The following is a 19,164-nucleotide window of genomic DNA, read 5'->3' on the forward strand; positions in this document are numbered from 1 at the left end:
AAAAATTAGTGTGTAGGAAAACAAACTACAGTGGTTATAACATCTTTTAAAACATAGAAAGGAGAAAGTAACATGTATTACAAGCCAGTGTAAACTAGATCTCAATAAATTTGGGGGTTAGAGTCTTTGGGATTAGAGACTCCAATACCTCTGTGATAGTCCTATACCGTGACAGCGGCAGGATGGCTGTGAGAAGTACTAAGAGGTACCAGAAACTCTTGATTGTGTTATTTTCTTGTCCTTGGAGTGAACTTCAGATACGAAATAGACTGGTGTCTGGTCCAAGTGGTTGCATTCACTGCTTTAAGTTAGTCAGCAAATGAAGAAACTTGAGGAGCCTAGAGAGTAATCAGAAGCACCAGGATGCTGAGCAAACGCCACCTTGCCTTGCCAGCACAAAAATGATAAAAGAAAGAGTAATGCTAAAATCTGTGGAGAAGGTTGGGATTTAGGTATGTGCCTTTCTTCAGGGTTCATGGCCTGCAGCTCTCTACTGAAAGCAGGCATTTAAGCTCTGTCAGGAGCACAGTTTTAGGCTCTGGAAACCTACCTGGGCCTTTTTATGCAATAGCTCTGCTGTATGTAGAGCACTTGGGGTGTCCAGTCCCTTATACTCTGCCCAAGGGGATGCTAACCGTGGTGGGCCTTGTGGGGTCTGTGTGGCACTGGTTCTAGCAAGCATGCTGAGAGGTGGAGGGCAGACACCTACACAGTGGGCTGTGGCACAGCTCGGTGTGAGGGACACCTCGGGTTCCCCTTGGGTCCCATCTTGGGTTCCAGCACCTTGGGTGCCTTGTGGTGCTGAGATGTCCTCCGTGTTTGGGTGGAAATGCCCCTGTCTTAGTTACTCTCAGGGCTAGGCAACTAACACAGGGGACTTGAGAGGCACTGCTGTAGGCTTAGCTGCCTTACTTCTACCAGGTCTCTCTTAAGCACCTGAGCGTCCTTTTGGCTTTGGGCCCACGTCTGCATTTAGGCAAGCTTGCTTCTGTTGTTTCTGTCAAGGTCACACTTGTGTGACACCGGAGTTATCGCTCTTCATTGTTCCTGGTTTGCAGTCTGTTCCTAAGGCGTAAATCACTTACAAATAGGATCATAAATTGTGCCCAGCATAATAGTCTGGGCAGTTAATGTGCACTTTCAGGTGGATTTTTTCTCCGACTCTCTAGACTGGTCCCTTAATGCTTTGCTGAAGGCAGAACTCTGATGAACGCTTTCAGAGGCAGTTATTTTAGCAATTAATAAAAAGATACATGAGTCAGTGATTGCACTGCGTGAAAATGCACACTCTGAAAGAAATATAGCTCATCTGTTATACGTGGCTCCATAAAGGCAAGTTCCTGGTTTGCTCCTCTACTAGTGGGCAGGGAAGATGGGTTAAAAATATTGTGATGCCCTCCGTATTACTTATAGCTGGGTTATGTGATGTGCCTGGGCTGCTCAGTAGCTCACAGCACAGAGGGAATCGTGGGCTCTGGGCTCAGTTTCTGTGGTGTGCAGTCAATGCGTGTGCTGAGGTGTGAGGGAATGGTCCACCAAACCCTGCCCTGGGGGCTGGGGTTGTAGGGACTGTCACCAGAAAATCGGGATCTTCCTGCTCTTCCCTGGGAGGTGCCTCAGCCCAGTAAGGCAGGACCGGAGATGTTCTTGGACTCTCCCTGGTATGTGAATGAGGTCAGGACCTCGTCCATTCATTGACCCGGTCAGGAGGCTGCCTGGGGACCAGAATATTGCCCGGGACCAAACCTGGGCATGGCTCCCGGTGCCACCCCACATCTTCAGGAGGAGCTGCCCAGGCCTGGGCTGGGCTGCTCTGGGCACAGCAGGCCCTGAGGGAGATCTGCTCCTGCAGCATGGGGGTGCTTTCAGATGTGTTTGGTCTGAATTTAACTAAGATCCTGTCAGAAGTAGCTGCCATATCCGCAAACCCCCCAAAGCTGAATGTCCTTTGACCTCACTGCAATTACTGTCATGAGGCTGGGTGAATGACAACAGCAGCCTTGACTTAAAGTGTACTCAGTGAGGGGATCCTTAATTACAAACTAAATCCCATACAATCCATTTCTGCCCCCAGTCTTATCTCCACGATCAATTTTCCAGCCTGCAAAGAAGCGGTAAGCAGCTATTCATTGTCAAAGCTCCGTCCGTCCCCACGGCAGATGTCATCTTGTTTTACTCCTGGTTGCAATGTCCTCTGGAGTTTTGCTGGGGTAGCAATTACAGGTTGGCAGGATAGGTTGATGGATTACATTCCAGGTTGTGGTCGGGAGGTGAGATGGCCTTTGCACTGTTCACATTACCCGTTGCTCTGCAGTAGGGTGTTAAGTTCTGCCCTGGCTTGTTAGAGAGCAGATTCCTGTGCAGGAATAGTTACTGGAAGCTATCTGACACTTGCACATGTGAGATGGTATATTTTGGAAGATTTCCATAACATTTTGGTTATCTTTCAATGTAGAATAAATACACAACTTCAGAGACCTTGCAGTGCTGTCAGTTTTGCCATACTTCGCATTTTTCTAAAAATCCAGGTTCCTGGGACTATTCTCGTGTTTGTTTTAACTCTCTTCAGATACAGTGGGAGTCTTAGTAGGGCAAGAAGAAATGTAAGCATATGTCACTTCTACAGATGAAACACAAATAGCAAAAGAAAAAAAAAAATAAACACACACACCTCAGTGTAGTTTTTTAAATCAGCTTCATGAAAATAAGCCAATTTAATGATTTGCTGATGTTGGGAGTTAGCATTGCAGGGGTTACTGAGAGGTTGGGGTTGGCAATGCTCATTTTGCCCCTGTGGATTGATAACTGTTTTGCTGTCATTAGCATAAAAGAGCCCCACTGAGAACAATTTTTAAGTCAGCTGCTAATTGCCTTTGAGAACAGATTATTCAAATTATCTAGTTATTTAAGTAATTGTAGGCTGTGGGATAGAAAATATGGAAATCCCTTTAGTTTTAGTATTTAGTATCAGGTAATACCGGATGATAAAATTTCTCTACTACAAATCTTTATATCTCTTTAGGACTAGCTTCCTTCCTTCCTTCCTTCCTTCCTTCCTTCCTTCCTTCCTTCCTTCCTTCCTTCCTTCCTTCCTTCCTTCCTTCCTTCCTTCCTTCCTTCCTTCCTTCCTTCCTTCCTTCCTTCCTTCCTTCCTTCCTTCCTTCCTTCCTTCCTTCCTTCCTTCCTTCCTTCCTTCCTTCCTTCCTTCCTTCCTTCCTTCCTTCCTTCCGTAGGGTACACTGCATCTCTCTCTCCTTTGTGTATTTTTAGTGGACATTGTCTAAATAAGCAGAAGCAGATTGGGCTCCCACTCTGTTGTTTATTCATCCCCCAAAAAAGGCTGTGTGCAGCTTTGAAGTTAGTCTTTGTGCCTGCACTCCCAGGCTGTGCTTCAGCACTGCAGGTTCAAAGCAACTTCAAAGAAGAAACACGACAGGTTGTCGGGGGAGCACAGGAGACACTGCAGCTTGGTTTCCCATTGATCGGTGTCTTACATCCCTACATGCTGCTGCATAAATCCTCCTATTTCCCCCCTTTCCTCACCATCTCACAAAAATGCACATAAAAATAATGTCGATAGCCCAGATGGGCAGAGCAGGGTGAGAGATCTTGGGCTCTCTAGCTCAGCAAATAAGTTCAACAGTTAGAGGGGAGATAGATGGGTGGTCAGGTGAGATGACCGCATCAGCATTGTTTCTTTTGGAAACTTAGCCATAAAAGAAATAAATGGATATAAGAAACTTGCTTGTTGCTGCAATGTGGCAGGTCCATGAGAAGGGAAAGTCATTTGGACCTTAAGATCACTCGGTTGTTTGAATGAAATAAGCTGATCGTGTTGCAGTTGTGATCCTCATCATAAAATTGCCTCCACTCTTAGCACTAATTGGTAAATCCATCAGAGGTGCTGAAGACACCAATCTCATCTCATGCTCCTTATCCTAAGCAGGGCTGATGGAGCAGTCAGAGCCCAAATGGGAGAGCCTCATCCTGTTAGTGTAAGTAGTGGAGGATCATTGTGATGAATTATGACAGCCTGTAATTGCCTTTAGAGATATTGTTGGTTATTAGGTACGTAGTGCCAAATGTGTTAGCTTCCCTGCCTTGTAATACTGCCATATTTTTAGAAGACTTCAGTGCTGTGTATGGAATTGTGATGAGTTGAAAACTTCGGAAAATAATTGTTTTATAGGTCTCTGATGCTTTTTAACTTCATTAATCTTGGAAACTTTAATGATAGTTGTTTATGGGGACTGTTTTCAAAGGCAGCTTGGATTTAAACAGCACGTGTTGATGATGCAGCCTGTGTGTGTGCTGTGTGTGTGTGTTGACTGTATTTGTATTAAGTCAAAATTGGGTGGCAATAATACGGATTAAAGATGTGCTTCTTTTTGCAGGGTGATCAGACAGCATTGCACCGGGCTGCTGTCGTAGGGAACACCGATGTCATTGCAACTCTCATTCAAGAAGGTTGTGCTTTGGACAGACAAGACAAGGTAAGAGGCAAAAGCAAAGCCCTGTGGGGTGGCAGCTTTGCCAACCAGTAATATTAAGATCTCATTGATGGAGAAATCACAACCACACTATGCCCTACCCAAGACACTGCACAGTTTCCCTCGATTATCCCAGAAGCTGAGAATCCCAGGCTGTAAATTTAGTTTGTAAATAAAGATAAGTCCATGTTCCCAACAAAAGCTTTTGGGCTATACTCTGCTTGCAAGGATAAGTGGGGAAGAAGTGGAAGGTGAAGACAGCAGGAGGTTGAAGATAGGAAGAATAGAAAGGAAGATGTACCTAAGGTGTTTGTAGAAGTTACTTTAAGTTTTAGTCTGGGATATATCTGCATCTGCTAAAAATAAATAGAAAGTTAGCTAGCAGGAAAGGAAAGAAGATTTATTTCTCAAGTGACCAGGTGACACATGCAGCTGCTGCAGTCTGAATGTAACATTACTCTGTGTGAGGACCCAGTGCACTAAACTTCTCTTGTGTGTGTGCTCTTCAGGACGGGAATACCGCTCTTCATGAAGCTTGTTGGCATGGATTCAGTCAGTCTGCCAAAGTGCTCGTTAAGGCAGGAGCTAACGTGCTTGCCAAGAACAAGGTGAGACACATACAGAAGGAGCTTTCATTTCTGGTGTAAGGTGGCTGATTCTCATCGCTGGAGACTTTTGGTCATGGCATTTCTCAGGAGGTTGGAGACCGGCTCCTCATGGGACATTTTTCCTCTTCTTTTGCATCTGTTGTGCTTGGATGGTCCCTCCACAGGCATGAGGAAATTCTTATTTTGCTAGCTGATGCTGGAGGAACTCAATTGCACTTTGATACATCAGTTAGAGCAGAGGAACACTGCAAGTCCTGTGGAAATCCCCACAGTGCTCTAATTTATATGGAGTGTATTTGTTGTGATTGGTGTGGTTTAAAATGAATATGAGTTGTATTAATTGGAATGTGGCATTCAGAATCAATTTTCAGAAAATGGAAAACAGCCAAATGAATGTAAGCCATAGAGGGAAAAAGTAGTTGTGTATCTTTTGTGAGAAAGTTCTTCCTGATACATAAGTGTAGGCTCTTACCAAAGCTTGTAATGAACATGGATTATCCTTCTTTTGGTATTTATAATACCTCGAGAGCACGTCAGAGGAAAGAATAACAAAGCAAGGCATTTTAATTCCACACTAACTGTAATACTTGTGGGGAGACTTGTCTTCAGTTCACTAATTCAAAGGTGAATGAAATAGCAGTAGCAGCCGGTGGTATGAGCTGAGTTAGGGCCCACAGTGCCAGTGGGTTGGTCAGGTTGCATGGGTGGCACCGTGTCCTTCATTACAGACAAGAGGGTTTTGGGATGGTTTTATGGGATCTCTGAGCATTTTTTTCAAGCAAATGACATGATATTTTGGTAAATTACAACAAAAAGTGCCAGGGAAGAAAGGCGAAAAGGGAGATGTGGTGAAAGTCTTAAGATTTTGAATAAGAAAGCCTCAGCATTGCCTTGGCACGGTTCTCTGTCTTTCCATGTGTGTGTATGCATATATTTGTACAATTGTGGTCACTTGTGGTATGTAGTTACACCATCTTTGATATTATTTTATGTGTACTCCTTCTTTTATATTGTTCCAACTTCCAGGTTTTTTCCTGTGTTGTTCATCTCGATTTGCTCCGAAGGTACTTGAGACCACTTCTCATGCTTACACATAACAGACGATAGTACCTGACTTTATAGGCTGCTGAACCATTTAACTCCTGTCCCTGGATGTGCTTGTCTCTCTATATGTGTATTTATGTACAAAGGTGTGTGTTTAAGAGGCAAGTCGTGTTATCCTGCATGCTCGGATGCCTTAGGGTGTTAGAAAATTTAGCTTGTAATACAGCATCTGTCAGCTGTTTGGAGACAACCTCTCCTAAAAAGCACACGCACAGAATAGCTTAGCAGTGTTAGCATCTGAGACATGACTGGCGTACTGCCTGAGTTCCTTCTGTGCTGATCCTTTGATGTCTTACCTGTACAATCCTCTCCCTTTGCATTTGATCATTTGATGCTTTTTAATGGACGGGGCCTTTTCTCAGGAGCTGCTGAAAAACAAGGGAAATGTGCATGCTTGCACTTTGACCCTTTCTGCTTTCAAGAAAAAATGAAGAGTTTAATTCTGCTTAATCCCAAAATGGTTTCCTGGTCTCTCAACTTTCAGTGATATTGATGACAAGGCATAATCATGACAGCTTTCCTGGCAGCCAGGACTAAGAGCTGTGTGCAGGAGCACCTTGCAGTCCCGTGGCTTATGCCTGGACATCTTGAGGCTTTGGCTGAACGGGTCTCACTGCCTTGTGAGAGGGACAGGAACGGACTGCTAGATTTGCCATATCCTGCCAAGCAGCACAGGACAGGAGGATTTCGGTGTGTTTTTGCTGTACTTCCTGGTTAATTTCTTCTGGGACTGCCTGGGGGACACTTGTGCATACACACTTCTTGCAGCATGGCATCCTGAGCACAGGATTTAAAAGAGCAATGCAACTGAAGAGAGTTTCTGTAACAACTGAAATGCAGAGGCCAGGCAGTACACCAGGGATTTTAAAGGCAAGTCAGGTGGCATTTGAGGAATGGGACAACACGTGGGGAAAGCACCTGGGTACCCGTATTCCTCCTGCCCAGCAATCACCCTGAATACACAGTTTATTCTCAGTTTATTTTCAAAACCCAAAACATTTTCAGGCCAGCAAAAGCCAAATGTACGAGAAAAACTTGTCAGACCAGCAAAATGCTTCACAGGGTTAAAAAAGCAATACGCAGGCAAAGTTTTTTTTTACTATTTTATTTTATTTCTTCCAGTACAAAACTGCATGTTGGGAAGAAGCAAGTTTCCCAGCCCTGGGTGGATCTTCATGTGGGGAGACCTGCGAGGTTTGGTTTTGTAAAGCTCCTGTCCAACTTCTAAATACGACTTCTGTGTTTTCCTGTGTTTCTCTAAGGCAGGTAACACCCCTCTGCACCTGGCTTGCCAGAACAGCCATTCCCAGAGCACTCGTGTTTTGTTACTTGGAGGATCCCGAGCAGACCTCAAAAACAATGTGAGTTTGGAAAAGGACACATGTTCATTTTCGTGTGCCTCTGTTGTAGCCATACTGCTTTAACTCGTGGAAGTACTCAGGTTTTAAACCGTGATTTTTGTCAAAAATTCACAACCAAACACTTAACAAATGGTTGTACATGTTGCACAGAGGAATGCTTGCAGTAGGGCTGGGTGAGGCGTTGCTTGCACCCAGCTCCTGAGTGGGGCTGGAAGGAGCCTTTTGGGGTCCGAAGCATGTAGTGTCATGTAATTCTGCAGTGGGGCTCCTCTTTCAAGAAGGTGGGAATCTTACAGGGGTTTTATGCCAGCACGGTGAAAGCCTTCAGGCCTGCCCTCACAGCCAGATCGTGCATACTGCGTGCTGATTCCTCACATGAGGTAGATTCGAGGTGACTTCACAGCTTTCCTCCTGTTTTGTAATGGATCTGGCATGACAAAGGCAAAAACCAAAACCAAACCAAACCTACAAGTGGAAGCCAGATGTCTTTGTCCTGCTGAATAACCCGGGGCAGAAGCACGCTGAAATGGAAACGTGGGGGCTCTGCTCCCAGCTCAGCCCCAGCTGCCCCTGTGCTGCCCCTCCTGGGAGCTCAGCTCAGGCCCCACTCCTCATCTGTTCTTCAGCGTGTGTGATTTTCCAAATCACACTGGTTTTTTGGGAGCCAGGAGGACAGATGTAATGCGAAAATGTGAGTGTAGGGCTTTCTAATCACATCGTTTTCCATTAGTGGCTGAAGAATTGGTGCCCCCTCCCTCCCCTACCCCAGCTATCGCTCAGCTTTGTACCAAAGGGAAGACAGCATTGCTGTTTGGTGGGGGTGGGGGGAGTGACGTTTGCTGCTCTTTTTGGTTTAACAGGATTATTGCATCCTTGAACACCATGACGAGTGCAAGCTTTCTTACTGCAATGACATGCTCAGAGCTTTGTTTCTGTTTGCAGGCAGGAGATACCTGTCTGCATGTGGCTGCTCGTTATAATCACTTGCCCATCGTTAGGGTGCTGCTCAGTGCTTTCTGTTCTGTCCATGAAAAGAACCAGGTCAGTGCATGAACCTCATTGCGACTCTGCGCCCCTCACACGATTTTCTCGTTGGAAAGAGAGGTTCCCACCCAGCAACCCCACTTCCCTGCGTGTCTCACTGTGCTGCCAAGTGCCTCGGCTTCCCAGGGTAGCTTTAAAGCAATGGCACATCAGTGGTTTATTATTTTGCCATCACATTTGCATCTTTTCTTTAAAACATTTCCTATTTATGAGGCGCTGCAAAGCTGTGTTGGTGCACAAAGGGGTCTGGGGAGAGGCTTGGTCATTTTATGGGGCCCGTTTTCTCCTCCATCACTGGGTGGTAACGATATCACAGCCATTGCAGGGACACTGTGATGCAGGGCTCACTCATGCTCAGATGCTGCAGAAGTGCAAATTTCTCTGGAATCCTACATTTTGCAGTAGTGGGAATAAAAATACAGAAAAATAAGAAAAAATATGCTTTAAATTCAAAGCAATGATCAGTTTAACCTAGGATTAATCATCCATGGTTGTTATATAGGGAAGAGATTGCTCGCTGTACCTGTAGCACAGCCTAATTGTGTGGAATGGATTTAGTGCAGTAAAACATCTTTTTGCACAGGGGGGCACCACTTTCCATCTTTTTTTTTCCCCAGTACTACCCAAAGGTGCTCCATATTTGCACATCTCATGGTTTTAGTAGTGGACACGCCTCATCCAAGTAGCAAGCAGTAAGATTTCCACTGGCCTAGAGGGGACATGGGACATGCCTCTAGCATTTTATGTAGACAAAAAGAAATGTGCTTTTTTTTTGCAGGGCAAAGGGGACAGGGGGGCATTATATATGGGTGCAGTGTCCCTTGGAGAGCTGCTGGCTCCGTTACCAGCCCCTGAACCCGATCCCAGCAGTCTTCACCTCAGTACCCAGGAACAAGGGTCAGGCAGTGTTTGAGTGCCGGACCCATACCGCCTCCTGGCTCTATTCCAGAAGCTATTTTGTTGTTGTGTTTTTTTTTTTTTTTTTTTTTTTTTTTTGTTTTTGTTTTTGTTTTTGTTTTTGTTTTTTTTTCCTGGGGAATCTCATGAAGAGAAAACCGACCGTCTCGCTGCTGCTAATTACCAGATAATTTCTGAGTAACGCGATACACGACCACCTGCACACCAAGGAGTCAAAGGTGCAGCAAAGAAAAGCTTGCAGCGGGCAAACCCGTTCTGCCCTCAGGTGTTGTATCCACTGGCTGGAGGGGAGCTGGGCTGCCTCCAGCTGTGCCGTGTGTCACTTCACTTAATCAAAGCCCCTCACCAGCACCTTGTTTGCATTCCTCAAAGCGAGGCCGGAGTAGCTCTTTGCCCCTCCTGTCCCCTTCTGCCCGGCTCTGCGTTTTTGTGGAGCGAGCCTCACTGAAGCTGGGTTGTTGCACCAGTTTAAGCACAGGTCTTCTGGCCTCTCAGCACCCCACAAGAAGCTGAGATTTCTGCCAGGCGAGACCTGAGGCTGCGTTTTACACGGCTGCTTTTTGCTTTGTGCCTTGCAGGCGGGAGACACGGCGCTCCACGTGGCTGCTGCCCTGAATCATAGGAAGGTGGTGAAGCTGCTGCTGGAGGCCGGGGCCGATACGGCAGTTGTCAACAACGTAAGTAGGACGTGGAGCTCCTCTGGGAGTTTGTGTTCGTGCAGGCTCTTCGACGCTCCAGTGTGGGCAGAAAATATTTGGGTGTTGAATTAAATCACGTACATGGAAGCAGTCACTTTGCTCTTTTGCACGGGGCACGTACTAACCTCCGGGGGAGAAATCCTCCATTGCCAGTGTTCTGAAGGAAATGCTGTTGTCTTTTTCCTCTCAGGCAGGTCAGACCCCTCTAGAGGTTGCCAGACAGCACAACAACCCCGAGGTTGCACTTCTGCTCACTAAAGCATCCCAGGTATGTCGCAAATGTCTTCTGTTGGCAGCAAACTCTGGCCCTAACACAGGTGGGGCTGAGACTGGTTATCCCCAGGGGGCCACAACGCCTTCTGCCATGAAAGGTGCCTACATTCCTGCTGGGTGTTGCTTAAATACCTGCTCTGCTTGGCCCATCAGCGTCTGAGGGTGCTCTCTCCTTTCTGTATTGCCTTTTATGAGAGGTGAAAACTTGTCTGCTTTATTTCTCGGCTTCTGTATGGGGAAGGAGCACGGCATCCCTGAGTAACAGTGCCCTCTGCCTCCAGGTCTCACGCTTCAATCGCGGCAGAAGCCTGAGGAAGAAGAGGGAGAGGCTGAAGGAGGAGAGGCGAGCTCAGTCGGTGCCACGGGATGAGGTGGTACAGAGCAAGGTACAGCCTGGCGTTACCAACTCCCTCTGCTGCCACAGAGGGAGCCTGAACAAAAACCACTGGGGCTCAATCTGCTGGGTGTGACAGCAGCAGCTCCCTGCATGGGCCAGCCACGGGAGGCAGGTTGTGTTCTGCTGCCGGGTGCCCACCCGGGTGTGCAGAGCAGCTCAGGACTAGGAAATGGGAGAAAACTCCTTTTCCCTACTGTCTCCCCGACTACTCTGAGCCCCCTGTGTCTGCTCCACGCAGGGCAGCGTCTCGGCTGCTGACGACACCCAGAGCAGCGACCAGCCGCCGCAGAGGAAAACAGATCTGAAGGATGAGCCCCGGTCCACCTCTCCGGATCCCAAAGGGAAGAAGAGCAAAAAGAAAAAGCCAAAGGAGAAGGTATCAGTGGGTTTAAAACAGCAGAGAAGGGATTGTTGTTGAGTACGGGTGTCCCTCTGCCATGGCAGTGAGCCAGGGCACCTGCTCACGGGGCAGAGGCAGCCTTTGGATAAAACTGGTTTCTGGTGGGGAAATTCTCCTGTTGAGGGTCACATAGGCTGGGTTTGTGCAGAAATCTGTTTTGGTTTTTTTTGCTGACAGAAAACAAGATTGAGGTGAGAAATGCAGCTGGATTTGTGTTTTAATCAGGTTTTTGCTGTAATTATCAATCAGGATTTCTCATAAAAGGGTTTCCCGCCGGGAATAGTTTACTGAGGGGCTCATAAGCAGGTAAAATGTGGCTCATGCTTTCTGCAGGTTTCAGCACTCTCCGACCCCATTTCCCCGGCCGACCAGCAGACACTCCCTCGGCCCCAGCAGAGCCTGCCAAAACGCAGAAGTAAACACCACTGCTCCTCCCCGCCGCCTCCCCACGAGGTCCGGGCCTACCAGCTCTACACCCTCTACCGAGGGAAGGATGGGAAGGTGATGCAGGTGAGCGAGCTGCTGCCTCGTGGGGGGAGGCTCACTGAGCAGCACTCCTGGCTGGTCAGACAGAAAATGCTCTCGCTCAACTCCATGTCATGGGTACGAAGTAACCACTGCGGATTTATTTTCCTTGCTTGGGTGGTGTTATGTACGCTAGGGAATGGCTGAATGGGTAAGGAGTTTTGCTCTAGAAAGTAGTAACTTTTTGGAGGCAAGGTGTGACCAGTGGCTGGGAATGGCACAAGAACTTAAAGGATACACGTTGAAATATTGAGATTTCTGATAAGGAAGGCAAAAGAAATTTTCCAATGAAAATAAATGAAAGTTGTGTGAGCACTGACGCTTACTCCTTAAACCCCGTCCTCCAGTACACTCAGTACAGTCTGTCTCAATTCTTTGTTTATTGCAGCAAGTCTTTGGGGATTCTGGGATTACTGGAGGCAGGAGCTGTAGAGAAATTGGTTTACAGACCGGGAGTAGCAGCTCATGTACATTTATTTCAGTTAAGAAATGGTTATTTTACTCCACTCAGTTTATTTTATTCTGCTAGTATTTACCAGTTCACATTTCTATAACAGCATGAAATCAGCCAGCAAATTACCCCGTAGACATTGCAAACATCTGCACCGTTGTTTTCTTAGTGTTGCCTTCCTGCACCTCTGGGAGATCGATCCTTTCATTTCATTAACTTTTCACATCCCCCCACAGCTATCCTTGTTCCCTTGCTGGAAAGAAATTCAGGAGATCACTCAAGTCAGACTTCAGAGGCTTTATACGCCTTGTTCTCCAACATCACTGTGTGACACGGGGGAAATTTCCAGGCAGGGGCATCATGGCATTATCCTAATAGGATAGGGAGGAAAGGAAAAGGACTTCTCAGATATTAAAATGAGTATGTCCCTATCTGATGGGAAGGTAGGGAGGATGTAGGGAGCAGGAAGAGGGGTGTAGGGAGCAGGTAGGATCTGTACACAAATCTAATCGATTAACAAAGATGAGCTTAATGCGGACAGACTCCCTTCCAGCATTTCCTGAAAATACAGGACAGTGTCACGCAGCTCAAAGGCAGGCAGCTGGAAGGTCAGCCAGATGCCTGCAGGGTGACGGGAGGCAGGAGAAGTGGGACCTTGCCTTGCAGTATGAAAAGTGAGTACATGATTGGCATTAGGTTAAAAAAAACAAATGCATACACAGCCGCACAGCCACAAGAATCAGACCGTACAACTCAGAATTACAGCACCGAGACGAGGGTACAGGTCTGCCAGGCGCTGCCCTCTCCTATGGCACACAGTCAGTACCCCAGCATGTATGAGCTAACCCCACTGCTGCTCGTAGCCCCGACGTTGGGAGTTGTCCATATAAATGAGATTAGTCCGTTTCTATGCCATTTTTCCAATTAATGTACTGTTTGCTGAGCTGTCAGGTAATATGAGGAGGGTGAGCTATGGTACGTGGTACAGAAGAGCTCAATAGTGACTCTAAGAAGCTGTGATAATGTTCCGAGGGCACTAAGAGGCCAGCAGGATGCAGCCAGCAAATGTTTGACTCTTTTCAGGCGCCGATCAATGGATGTCGCTGTGAGCCCCTGATAAATAAACTGGAGAATCAGCTGGAGGCAACCGTGGAGGAGATAAAAGCTGAGTTTGGGACAGTACAAGATAAGATGAATGTTAAGCTGGGCCAGATGGAAAGCAAAACTCAACATCAAGTAAGAATATGACCCGGAGGTCTGTTCACCCGCAAGATTATTAGAAGCATATCCTAAGCATAATGAGTGTTTTCATTGTCATGGTTCGTTTGTTGCTTCTTGCCTTGTAAAAATGAACCTGAAAGCTAATACTCAAGACCAGGGAACTGTGACATTCCACGGGGAGCTAATGTTGCAAGCTGGGGGCTTGAGAAAAACACATCTAATGTGCAAGTGGCTTCAGGTGCTTCTTTAGACAATAAAGCTAAACTGCTTGAGGGAAACTTAGAGAGAGAATGCTGTCCTGCAGCTGGTAGTTTGTAACTGTAAAAACCCCTTTTGCTGAGTTCTCTTTACACTGATGTTTGAGATTGTTTGAATTATTTTTAATGTGTTTTTTTTTTTTTTCATTAAATAATTTTGCAATCGGACCTTTTTGCAAGCTACACCGAATTGTAGTTGGCACCATTCCTGGAAATGAAGACTGAAAGACAGAGCGTACTTTGACTTGCAAGATCTGCAGATGGGAGTTTTGTTTTTTTAACATGATCACCTTGGCTAAATAGTGTTTTTTTTGTTGTTTTTTTTTTTTTTTCCCCAGCTCCGTGTTTTAGACAAGCTGATGGCAGAGCGGCTGTCCGCAGAGAGAACTGAGTGCCTTCATCGCCTGCAGCAGCACGCTGAGCTGGAAAAAAACGAGGGGGAGAAACGGCAGGTAGGGCTTGAAACGGCTCCTCCCTCGCAGCTCAGGTGGATCCGCACAGCAGTTTTGTTCCAGCAAGCAGAGAGAATAGCGGGGAGTTACCTCAACTGCTGGAACAGGCAAAGGGACTTCAGGGAACAAATGAGTCCTGTTCACCACCTGAATCTCTAGACCAAAAGTGTAAAGCTGTTGCATTAGAAACAGGTGGTGTGAAATCCAGTCCGACTGTTGCAATTTCATTTGGTGGGCCCGAAGGTGGGATCTCTAACAAAGGTATCTCTTTTTTTTTTTTCCTAACGTAGTGCTTTGTACAAATTCCTACAGCTGAATTTGCAACAGTTGTGCTTTAGCTTTCCATTAGTTATAGGCTGTCTGTGGTAGCACCTGCAAAGAGTCACAAAAGCACAAGATCCCCGTTGGTCCTTTAATTTCTCATTCACTTGGTTGTGTGCCCTGGAAATCTCTCCCTTCTCAGTCTCATCTTTTTTCTCCCACAAATTCAAGGCTGCAGTTCTTCCCCCTGACTTTGGCAACAGCACGCCACCTCCAGGCTGTGTACTGCTGCCAGTAGGCAAGTTCTTTTATAGGCTTGTTAACCAACATTACAAGAGGAACTGTTCCAACAGAGAGCCAGCTCTTGCTCCTCTGGCTTCTGCACAAACTCACCATTAAAACATGATAAGAAAACCGTGTTTCTCCACTCACAGTAAGCTTAAAACACAATTTGTTTTCTCACTGCTGGGGTTCTTCTGAGAATGAAGAAATGAATACTCGTTGTTCTAGTAAAAGGTTATGACTTTTTGTAAGACAGTTCCAAATCTGTGTTAAAAGGCTGGCTGCTGTGATAATCCCAGTGTAAACTACTCACACCCACAACACAGTTTTCTCCAAATAAAAGTACTTAAACTCAAAAAGCTTTAGGTTTTTTCACAGTAAGAGGCAAGAATGATATTGGCTTCTATGATGTCTTAGGCTTGTGCTCCCACAGGACTTGAAATTGCCATTGAGTGGTATCAGCTGTCCATGTGCTGCTGAGTCCAGCTGAAACTACTGAAAAAACAAGTTGGCCTTTTCTAAATGCATGGACTAAGTGTTCAAGCTCATAAGAGGGTCTGACCTAAATTCACGACGCCATGTGCGTACAGGGAGAAGAGCTGCTCATTTTCAAAGTGATCACTGGCAACTGCAGAGTTGACACTTATTAAGCACTTTTGTAATTTAAAAGCTGTTAGTACTTTATCATGTGTTGGGCTCATCTTTATCACTGAATGAACAGAAGAGCAGAGGTTGGTACAAGGCTGTGTCCCAGAAGTGTCTTGAACTGAATTTCACTCTTAAAAAATGGCAGCACTGGGCACACGGTAGAAGCATTGCACTTGGAAAGTGCCTGTTATTTTATGATTAAATAAGTCGGCCCTGACCAGAAGGCTTCGAGTTGCATGAGAAAAAGCAGAGATTCAACTAGAACAGGTGGTAGCTTGGACCAAAGCCGCGCCTTTCCTTAGCTAATGTGTATTTCCTCGTCTTTTCTGATTTGCAGCACTCTAAATGCTCCCTGTTGCAGTGTCTGTATCTGTCCAGGCAGCTAAGCCCACTGGTACCAGGCTTAGCTCGCTTTGTCCTTGCTGCCCATCCTCAGCAGCCCAGCAACCACAGGCTGTGAAGCCAGGATCCTCTAATGTGCATCCTCTTCCTCACAGATGTCCCTGGTGGATGAGCTGAAGACCTGGTGCATGCTGAAGATTCAGAACCTGGAGCTGAAGCTTTCTGGCGATTCCAGGTCGTCGAGGCCAAAATCAACGCTGTCCACCTGCGAGTCCCTGGCCGAGACCCTGGACACGGAGAACAACCCGCACAGCGCCAAGGACGGCAAAGCCCCCCAGCCCCTGCTGCCGTCGGAGGGCTCCCACCAGCACTCCTGTGCCACGCTGCCCAACAGCCTCTCGGAAGACGGGGGAAGGAGCAGAGGCCCCGGGCCAGAGCAGAGCTTTGGGCAGTTCTGCATGCAGCAGGACGGCGCCTCGGGTATGCCCCTGTCAGGTACTTAGCTCACGCTCATCCAAAAGCAAGCTCTTTACCTCACGGGGGGACGCTTGTGTTCACACCACAGGCACTGACTCTCTCTGTGTGCTTTCCGCCACACGTATGTATTGTGTCAAGGCAGCCGCTGGGAGTATGTAAATTTTATTTTTACTTGGCTGGGATTGCTCTGGATCTTCCTAACGTTGCCGCTGTGTCTTTGAAGCCCAGACTTGCGATGCTCTGAATATTTACTGCAATTTCTCCAGCTTCCCAGTCAGAGTTACTTCAGCCCTGTCTGCCAGGAAAGTGCATAGATTATCCAAAATCCAGTGAAGAAAGGATCCTGTCTTAAGAGCTTTTCAGATGTATGGATACTGTAATGGCAGGGGGCAAGGATATGAACCTAAAATACTAATTTCCCTTGTTAAGATTTATAATACAGGGATATAGAAAGAAATCTACTTTTTCCACTTTTCTTTTTAATTATTAATTCATTATGGAATGGGAAAAAACACAGCTGAAAACACTGAAGCCCATTCAGGGATCATGGGCACCTGAAGATAGAGAACACCTTGCTTCAAGCTACTTCTCTGTGCTTGAGCAAGGAAGCTTCTGAGTAAAATGAACCAGTCAGAACACAATTCCAGCCCGGGTCTCTGCATCCAAGGAGACCAGTATCAAAGCCATGGGCTTCTGTAAAATCTATCCCTGTATCTATCCCTACAGGGAAGTAACAGACGCCCCTACAACACACACTGCATGGCACATGGGACACTCCATCATTCAGCACACTTTGTATAGCAAGGATTTTTGAAGGCTGACGTGCATGCCCGTGGTTTTTCTAACCCTGTGTTTTCATTCTGCAGGTGCAGAGCAGCAGCTGATGGCTGCTGGACCCGCTGCTGCTTCAGCCCCTGCTCCCGACGTGAGGCCGAAGGACAAAGCCGGCGGCGCCGGCACCTTCCAGCGGTTCCAGCAGGAGCTGCCCTCCGCCGAGCTCGTGGGCTCCAAACTGCGCCACGTGAAGGTTCAGGCGGCCCTGCAGCCCCTGGCCGAGCCTGCCAAGGCCGAGCCGCCGGGCGGCTGCTTCGTCGACAGGGGAACTCAGACGAAGAAATCCAGCAAGGGCGCGCAGCCGAGGCACAAGGCGCCGCACCACGCCGGGGCCCACCAGAGCCAGGAGCCGCCCGCGGGGCAGGCGCCGGCCCCGGCGCTCAGAGACACCTCGCAGGCCCTGGAGCTCACCCAGTATTTCTTCGAGGCCGTTTCCACCCAGATGGAGAAGTGGTACGAACGCAAGATTGAGGAAGCCCGCTGCCAGGCCAACCAGAAGGCTCAGCAAGACAAAGCTGCGCTCAAGGAGCACATCAGGAGCTTGGAGGAGGAGCTCAGTAAGCTAAGGACCAAGGTGCAGAAGGAAAGCTAGCGGGCACCAGGCGGGGCGAGGCCAGCAGCAGGACGCCCTCTGGAAGCGGCAGGAATCTGGGCTAGGTGTGGACATGTCCTTGTGGTGCCTGGCCCGTCCAAACAAAGCGCTCTTTTTTCAGGAGTAGAAGTAACTTGGGAAACTCCAGAACCCAGGAGCTTCGTATGCAGACTGCCCCGACCACCAGATGCTGCAGATCGACCCCTTCCTCCTTACCTCCCACAGCCCGTGACATTTTGCACTCTCAACTTTCAGGTGCTGCTTGAAAACAAATTGCGTTAAGAACCAAAACCGCGCGCCGAGAAGGGAATTTTCTCATTTCCACCTGAGTCAGGTGTGGCGAGGGGATTCCGCATGTAAACCTGACGCCCAGACTGAGATAAATCCCTGTTTGGGTGTTGGAGAGCCTGGGGCTGCTGCTCCTGCTGCAGGTGCTCCCCGCGGCCTCGCTCTGCCCAGCTCAGGCAGGGAGAGGCGCGGGGCTCCTGGCGGGGGAGGCCAAGCACCCGCCGAGGTGAGCTGCCCCGTTAGGTACAGGGGCTTCTGTTGCCACGTTGCTTTTCTTTGGGTTTACATTATTAAAAGAAATGCTAAATCAGGCTTTTTTACGGTGTCCCGGTGGCAAAGCTCCTCGTGGTTACGGAGTTGTGGGGGCCGTATCGAGTGATCCGGCTGAGGAGTTCTGTTTAGGGCACGGATGGCGAGTATTGTACCATGACCACGCTCCACTTGCTGAGTGCAATTTTTATGGAAAGCTCTTCTCCTTCAAGCAGCAAACAGCTGAATTCACTGAAGAAGCTAGGAAGCAGTCCTGTAAGGAAGTGAAAGCTTGGTTCCCTCTATGCAGACGTTTTTTCTGTGGGATCAGGCTTTCCTCCCAGCTGCCTTTGTCTTGACTGCCTTCCTTCATTCCCCTGAACAATTCCGCTCTGTTTTCCCCCACATGTCTCTAAAGAGAGGGACTGGGCCCTGGTGAATCTCCAGGTCTCAGGACCAATCTCCAGCCCCGCAAAACAGAGCTCAGCAACATTTTCACATTGTTATGGCTGGTTTGCAATAAAAATCACAGCTTGCAGTGACTTTCTGACAGGCACCAAGCTGTAATTCAGAGGGTCACATTTCCAATTCTGTTTGTTCCAGCAGTAACGCCCAAGTTCATCAGCCACGTTTGGGTCCCGGCGCGCTGCGTGCACGAGGGGCACCGTAACTTGTTCCTGCATCCCTGTAGGGTTCCCTCTGTGCTCCTCTGGGAAGGCTCCACGAGATTCCCTTGATCCGAGTCAATGTGCTGAACGAACCCTGACAGAACACGTGTACAAAACCAATTCAAATACAAGGTGGCAGCAGATGCCAAGGAGAAAGATTTATTTTTTCTATACCGCAGAGCCCTAAAAATAATACAGAACACTTTCCAGTATTGAAGACACCATTAACGAACTAGCAATTAAGCTTTTTGTGCTCTTAGCAGCTGTACAAAGCGAAGAAGAATTGTACTATATAACTATTTTTAAAAATTCCTATTAATGCAC

At 47.5% G+C, this 19,164-nt stretch overlaps 1 protein-coding gene across 2 annotated transcripts in view; it reads left to right on the top strand.

Annotated features, from left to right (window-relative positions):
* ANKRD6 (ankyrin repeat domain 6) overlaps positions 1-19,164 on the top strand; it is a 30,380-nt gene extending 11,216 nt beyond the window's left edge. The window contains exons 3-15 of one of the 2 annotated variants that reach the window (XM_084284739.1): positions 4,395-4,493; positions 5,000-5,098; positions 7,465-7,563; positions 8,506-8,604; positions 10,104-10,202; positions 10,414-10,491; positions 10,778-10,882; positions 11,132-11,269; positions 11,627-11,803; positions 13,353-13,505; positions 14,086-14,199; positions 15,888-16,227; positions 17,076-19,164. In XM_084284739.1, coding sequence (XP_084140865.1) covers positions 4,395-4,493; positions 5,000-5,098; positions 7,465-7,563; positions 8,506-8,604; positions 10,104-10,202; positions 10,414-10,491; positions 10,778-10,882; positions 11,132-11,269; positions 11,627-11,803; positions 13,353-13,505; positions 14,086-14,199; positions 15,888-16,227; positions 17,076-17,635 — 2,160 coding nt within the window. In that variant the 3' untranslated portion in view covers positions 17,636-19,164. The remainder of the gene's footprint in view (positions 1-4,394; positions 4,494-4,999; positions 5,099-7,464; positions 7,564-8,505; positions 8,605-10,103; positions 10,203-10,413; positions 10,492-10,777; positions 10,883-11,131; positions 11,270-11,626; positions 11,804-13,352; positions 13,506-14,085; positions 14,200-15,887; positions 16,228-17,075) is intronic. The other variant, XM_084284740.1, reaches the window with a different exon arrangement.

This window comes from Netta rufina (assembly GCF_964035555.1).
Source record: "Netta rufina genome assembly, chromosome: 3".
Taxonomy (NCBI): Eukaryota; Metazoa; Chordata; class Aves; order Anseriformes; family Anatidae; genus Netta; species Netta rufina.